Raw genomic sequence first — 6,808 nt, forward strand, 5'->3', positions numbered from 1 at the left:
GCTCCGTGGGGCTGGCGGCTGAGGGGGCCCGGGAGCCTGAGTCCAGAGATGCCGCCTGCCCTTGGCTTTTCGGCTGGAGCAGGGCCGTTTGTGGGACTGTGTGCGCGTCCCCGTGAGGACAGGAGGACCGGCTCTCACAGGCGAGCCACCAAGCGACCGTGGACAGGGCGCTCTCTGTTCAGCAGCGTCCGTCCCTCTCTGGCACGCGTCACTTTACGGGGAAACTGATGAGCGCCAGGCCACCCAGGATGGGGGTCTGCGACTCTGTCCTGCCCTCTCTGTGGCGCCGGCCCGGCTTGAGGGCACAGGGTGCAGAGGAGAAGACGCGCAGCTGCACGCACACACGCACGCACACACACACGCACACACGCACGCCAGCAAGTAGCCAGGGCCGGCCCCGCGTCCACGCTGGTAAAAGCCGGTGGCGCGAAGAAAGCAGATGTTTTATTAATGTTCATATGCAAATATCTATTTGGCGCCAAAGGATAGCATCAGATAATTAAAGGAGGGAAACCAGAGTGCGTTGTTAGAAGCAAACATCATCACCTCATCATCGTAAACCGGTTTATTAAACTCATTTCAAGACGCACAAAGCGGTTCTGATTCTGGCAGCGAAAAAATGAAGGATGGGGAGAGACGGCGCATCAGGTGGCCTTTTGCAACTCAGCTCTGTCTTGGGCTTTATCGCTTGAAACCGGAATAAAGTTGTGGGAGATGAATCGAGAGGCGGTGGGGACGCCGGGGCGGCGGTCCGCCCGTTGCTTCTGCGCGCTGCAGGCGAACGGCGCTTCCTAGGGGTCCAAGCTCTGCTTCCGAGAAAAACAAATGCGGTGCATCTGTTTTCTGTGGTCTGGAGAAGGCAAACCACCACCACCGAGAAAAAGGAGCCTAAATTCTATTAGGAGAGAAGCGAACGACGCCGGGTACATGATTTATATATTGAGCCGCAAGTTTGCTTGTCTGTGGAGGCTGTTGAAAATTTAATGGCTAATATTCTTAACTGTAGCAAAAATAAATTATGTATGAAAGGGGTTGCAATAATGATCCCCTTCGCCCCCGCCGCCAAGAGAGATGGAAGGAGGGAGAGGGCGGGCGGGAGGGGAGGGGGGGGTGTTTCTGCCTCTGGAAAGGAAACCAGAGAGCGGCGGTAAACATCCGTCAGACTGCGGGGGGGAATATTGGATTTCTACAGGCCTGTGTGGAAATACAAAGCTCTGCGTATTGAACGTGCAGCAAAGTTGCCTCGGCCTGAAAAATCTGTAGAAGCACAGATACGGAGGGCAGGCCTTCCTCCCTTCTGTTTCTGAGCTCTCTCGCCGGGGCCACCACCCCTGGGCCATCGCCCAGGCGTGGCAGATGTCTCTAGCCAGTGACTGACCAGCAACTTCTTCTCTGATTCTAGGGCACACCTGGGAAGCCTGGACCCCGGGGGCAACGAGGCCCGACGGTAACGCCCCCTGGGCTTCCAGAGGCCGGAGCACACTGCAGGGGGCGTGCTCCCCGGGAGGGGAGGGAGGTCTCTAGAGCTGGGGGGGTGTGAGCTCACCCTGCCTCTCTCCTGCCCTGCAGGGTCCGAGGGGTGAACGAGGCCCCCGGGGCATCACTGGGAAGCCTGGCCCCAAGGTAGGTGCTCAGTGCCCTCTGAGGCTCAGCCCACTGCCCGCACGCACCGTGGGGGACCCAGGGCCTCTGCACTGGGAAAAACAAAGAAAGTTTGCTGGAGGGTATTTAAGAAGGAGCTGGGCCAGCGGCCCTTGGGCAGGTCAGGTTGAGTGGAAGCAGGCGCCCAGGCCCGACACAGCTGCGGAAGGGCCGCCCCACACTAGGAGCTCCGTGGCCGTAGGGGGGCGGCCCCCTGGGCTTTGCACAGATGCCGAACCATCTGGGTACCCCCATCCGGTTCTGGAGGGAAGGGGCTGTTTCTTCTTCCCGCCTCGGAGGGAGAGCCTGAGCCGGTCTCACGCCCCCTCCTCCCGCCTGGGGGGCACCGATGCCCCCGCCCCGGACTCCCCGCGTGAAAACGCGTGCCAGCCAAGCAGGCCCGCCCCGTCCGGCCAGGACGCCATTCCAGAGCGCGCCCCCACCGAGGGACGTGGGCCTTCTCGGCTGGGATGCAGAGCTGGCCCCCAGGCTAATGGGACATGCCCACCGGAGGCTACAGGACATTCTCCCGCGCTGAGCACCCCGTACGGGGGCTTGTGGGGGCCCCGGGGCAGATGCCTGGGTCTTCTTGTCACGTGACTTTCCAACATGTTTCCCGGAGGGAGCACGGCCCTTGCCCCTGCGGGGGGCTCTTCTCCAGGAACCGTCACAGCCCTGTGGATAGCAGCTCGGGGTCTGATGTGTGTGCCCAGGGGACAGGACAGGGGCCTTTGGGAGCATGGATCGGTGGCTGGAGCACCCCTGCTCTTCGCTGGGAGTCCGGGGGACCCGCATGGGTGCCCGTGTGCCTCGTGTGACTCACGTCCCCGCGACATCACGGGCCAGAGTGCCCTGTGACACGCAGTAGTAACAGACGGTGATGGTAAAACTGTCCTTGACCTCATCCCTCCCTTCCCAGGGCAACTCTGGAGGCGATGGCCCGGCTGGCCCCCCGGGTGAACGGGTGAGCACCGGGAACAGCACGGCTGCCTTACACGCCCCGCCCCGCCTCTTCCGGGGGTGGGCTGGGGAGAGGGGGCACCTCTCTGGTCCTGCTGAAGATGAGCGGGAGCTTTCAGGGGGCGTGAAGTCTCCTGCCTGTGGAAGTCGACAGCCCCATCCCCTGGGCCCTCGGCCCCAAGCTGGGTTCCCCCCTGCCCCCCACCCCGCTCCCCGGACTGACCTCCTATATCGCGTTGCAGAGGGAGGGGCTGGAATGAATGGAGGAAGGGTCGGGGGGGGAGCACAAAGATATTTTGCTTTAAGAACCAACAACTTGAGAGGAGGGTGGTGGGTCCCCCGGGCCCCGTGCACGGGGACACGACACCTGTGCTCAGCGGGCCGTTCTCTGTCCCCAGGGCCCCAATGGACCCCAAGGACCCACTGGTTTCCCTGGACCCAAGGGCCCCCCGGTAAGTAACGTGTCTCCCTTGCTGGGCCGGGGGCAGGGGTGTCGGCGGGGAAACTGGAGGGACCCACTGTTCGGAAGTGCGGGCCTGTCCCTCATTCGGAGGAGGAACACGATCTTCTGGTTGGGTCCAGGATGAGTGACCCGGGCCACCGTTCCCAGTTACCACCCACCTGGTCACTTAGAGCAGCAGAAACGTGCTCTCTCACAGTCTGGAGGCCGACAGGCCCAGATGGAGGGGTGAGCAGGGCTGTTCCTCCCCGAGGCTCTGGGAGCACCCCCCCCCCCCGTTCCTGCCCCCNGACACCAGTCACTGGCTTCGCCCCCCCAGCCCCCAGTGCGGTGTGACCTTGTCTTGAGTTGATGACCTCTCCAAAGCCCCCATTTCTAAATGGGGTCGCCTTCACTGGCGCGGGGGGCGGGGACCGGGGTCGCCTGCCCTGGCGCGGGGGGAGCGGGGACTTCCACCTGTATTTTGGGGTTACAGTGCCCCCTAGAAGGAAAGGTGTCTAACGGTAGGCACTGCTGCCAGACGGACGCGCTGGAGGTCAGCGATCAGGACGAGGCGGACCCGGGTCCCCATGCCGCCCGCACCGCCCACAGCCGCACCTCTCCCGGCCTCAGTGTCTCCCCTGGGGGGTGAAGTGTGGCGCTCAGGAAGGCTGTGTGGGTTCGGGAGGTGACGCACAGGTGCTGGCTCCCCACACAGCACTTTGTCACTGTGACCCTTGCAGGAACTTTCTCTGACACGAAGTGGTGTCTCTTGTCCCCTGGTTTGGCATGAAACCCCGAAGGTACATGGGTCTCAGGCTGAATGGGACTCCCCTTTGCCTCTTTCTCCAGGGCCCCCCAGGCAAGGACGGGCTCCCAGGGCACCCCGGACAGAGAGGAGAGACCGTGAGTAGTACTGGCAGTGTGGGGGACACGGGGGCACGGGGACGCAGGCCAGCCTGGCCTCTCCCACAGCCTCGGGAGGGCCCCCGAGCTCCGGGCGGTCTCCCGCTGCCTCGGGGCCAGCCCGTCTGCGGACGGCCCGCGTGGGCCAGCAGCGTCCGGGTCGCTCTGGTCAGAAGGCGGTCCCGGTCCCCACCGTGTCCTGGCAGCTTGCAGCTTTGGCCCAGGGTCCCGTTTAAAACCGTCGTGGCAGCAGAAGGCCAGCGCACGCTGAGCCGTGAGCCACCAGCCCCCTCTTGCTCAGTAATAGCCTCGGTCCTGAGCCTGCCCAGGGCAGCCCGGGTCATTATGTCTGGAGGCTAAGCACTCAGCGTGTTCAGCAGGAAGAAAGAGCATTTTTCAGAAATAGCATCACTCCGTGGCCCTGTGGGCCGGCACGCCGCGCCCAGGCGTGTTCTCGGGACAGCGTGGGCACATATGTGACCTTGAGGCCCAGGCTCGGACGGGTGGGGACCTCCTGGTCACCAGAGAGACGGTGCAGGTAGCCGGGAGGGCCCCTTCGTCTCCACGGCCGGCTTTCTCTGCGGTCACAGGCCTCTGACAGGGTGTCACGAGAGGCTTTGAACGCCGCAGCTAACCCCCCCTCCATGCCTGCGCTACAAACAGTCCCTTTGTCTCCTGGCTCATTGTGATGAGGCTTCTTTTAACGACCCCTTCCCGGCGTGCTGTGTGGCGCCCGCTGGCTGATGAGTGCACGTCACCTCGCTCCTGTTTATAGAGACAAATTAAAACATCTCGTCTGAGCTTCTGCCTGTGTTTCTCACCGCTGTCCTGAGGAGACAGGATAGAAGGCTTTGCCAACTGTGTGCCTTGCTGCCTCTCACTGAGCCCGAGCAGAGGCTGGTGGAATAATGAAGCGGCGCGTCTTTGCTGAGGAAGGAACGTGGGGGCTTCCCGCCGCCTGGGCCGCGCCTGGCCGCCCTCCCGGACACGGGCGCCCGGTCTCCAGACCCGGCCAGGACGCAGGTCTCCGGCACAGGGCATCCCGCAGGGTTGGCTTTGCTCTTTAGAAAACTGATGTAACAAGAGGGCGTGGCTTCTAAATGTGAACCCCAAGCCCGTTTCTCCTGGGGGGTGCCTCAGACCAGCCGAGGATGGTCCTGCCCTTGGGGCAAACAGAGAGGCCTTTCCTGCCGTCTGCACGGGCTCCTGCCTCCGCTTGGCACTTCTCCCGTGGCCCCCCAAGCCAGGGTGCCCTTGACCTGCCCACCGCCCCTTGTTTCTGACCCTATAAATGCTGCCTGCAAGGGCCTGCTTTAAGAATGACCACTTCCGGGGTGCCTGGGGGCTTGGTCGGTTAAGTATCTGACTCTGGATCTCGGCTCAGCTTAGGATCTCACCGGCCCTGAGTTCTAGCCACATGTTGGGCTCTGTGCTGACATGGCAGTATCTGCTTGGGATTCTCTCTCTCTCTCTCTCTCTCTCTCTCTCTCCTTCCAGGTCTCTCTGGTCCTCACTTGCACACACGCGTGTACACATACGCACACTCTCTCTCTCGCAAAATAAATAAATCCAAAAAACATCCGTGCATTGCATGCCTCTCCCCTTAGGCCCCGAGAGAGGAGTCCTCTGAGATTTGCAGATGTTGAATCCGCTGTAGGCGCTGCAGGGTCCAGTGGCCAAGCATGAAGTCTCAAATGCTGGCCCCGCGGCTGTCACAACAGGGAGGCCCGGAGCCGCACTGCTCATCAGCCACACGGGCCGGCCTCCTCGCCCTCCAGGTCTCCCTGTGGCTTAAGATTCCCCCTCTCCAGATCCTAGAGCTCCCGCTAACAGTCCCCGGGGGTCACACCTGTGTGTCTCTGCCAACATCTCACGGCATCTGCAGGCGACATCTTGATGGCATGGGCTGAGCTCTTAGATGAGCCCAGAAATGAAGCGTCCGTGCTTTGCAGCCAGCTTTCTCCTTGAAGGAAGCACGTGTCGCAGAGCCACTGCCTAGAGCGAAGGCAGGGCTGTTGCACATGAGCCGTGTGCAGGCAGGAGTGAGAAACCTCCGCTGAACCGAGCTGCCCGATTACGAAGGCAGTGAAAACCCCATTGTTTCCCTGTTTCCGCACATGCCAAGCAGCGGGCGAGGTCACCCGTCACACAGGAGAGGCGTTAGCGACACACGTGGGGCCATTCCACACAGTCACTACTGAGAAACGGCCCCGAGGCAGCTCCCGCGTCGAGCTTCCGGAGGCTGAGAAGTGGCACTGAGTCTGCTGGGAAAATGCACACTTAGTGACGTTACAAAGATTAACGGTCTTAAAATCTGTTCCTCGACCCAGAAACACGACGGTGGAAAAGCCGCGAGTGAAGCTCACTTGTGTGGCTTCTTTATCTTCATGAGACTCATGCACAAACGAAAGAGGGGAGGGGCCCTCTCCAGTGCAATGGAGAACATTCGCCTTCAGGGGAAGGGGTGGGAGCGCGAGCCTCCTGGGGAGACCCGCTCGCCATCTCGGCGTGTGACTCTCTCCCCACAGGGTTTCCAAGGCAAGACCGGCCCCCCCGGGCCCCCGGGCGTCGTGGGCCCGCAGGTGAGCAGAAGCAGCCCCGCTTTCATCGGCCATCTGTGCGGCGCCCATGCGGGAGGGAGGTGCCCCCGGGTCGGGAAGGTGTTGGTGCTGCTGGCGGAGAAGCCCGAGTCCCACAGCTTGTTAACATTCGGGGACGGGCTTTGCCCAGGAGCCAGACGGGAGAACAGGGGACGGTCTGCTGAACAATCAGCGTGAAGCGAGCCTGCAGAACAGAGGCGGCTGGCGGGCGGTCGGGGCCTGGCCAGGCAGTGCCTGCTCCTCCCTTCCCCCCGAGGCTCTG

General features: G+C 62.3%; 1 protein-coding gene across 1 annotated transcript in view; it reads left to right on the forward strand.

Moving 5' to 3' along the window:
• The window catches only part of COL5A1 (collagen type V alpha 1 chain), a 130,513-nt gene that overhangs the window by 92,822 nt on the left and 30,883 nt on the right, over positions 1-6,808 (forward strand). The window contains exons 35-40 of the mRNA XM_077774622.1: positions 1,403-1,447; positions 1,570-1,623; positions 2,561-2,605; positions 3,000-3,053; positions 3,893-3,946; positions 6,475-6,528. Coding sequence (XP_077630748.1) covers positions 1,403-1,447; positions 1,570-1,623; positions 2,561-2,605; positions 3,000-3,053; positions 3,893-3,946; positions 6,475-6,528 — 306 coding nt within the window. The remainder of the gene's footprint in view (positions 1-1,402; positions 1,448-1,569; positions 1,624-2,560; positions 2,606-2,999; positions 3,054-3,892; positions 3,947-6,474; positions 6,529-6,808) is intronic.

Source organism: Crocuta crocuta, unplaced genomic scaffold (assembly GCF_008692635.1).
Source record: "Crocuta crocuta isolate KB4526 unplaced genomic scaffold, BGI_CrCroc_1.0 scaffold458, whole genome shotgun sequence".
Taxonomy (NCBI): domain Eukaryota; kingdom Metazoa; phylum Chordata; class Mammalia; order Carnivora; family Hyaenidae; genus Crocuta; species Crocuta crocuta.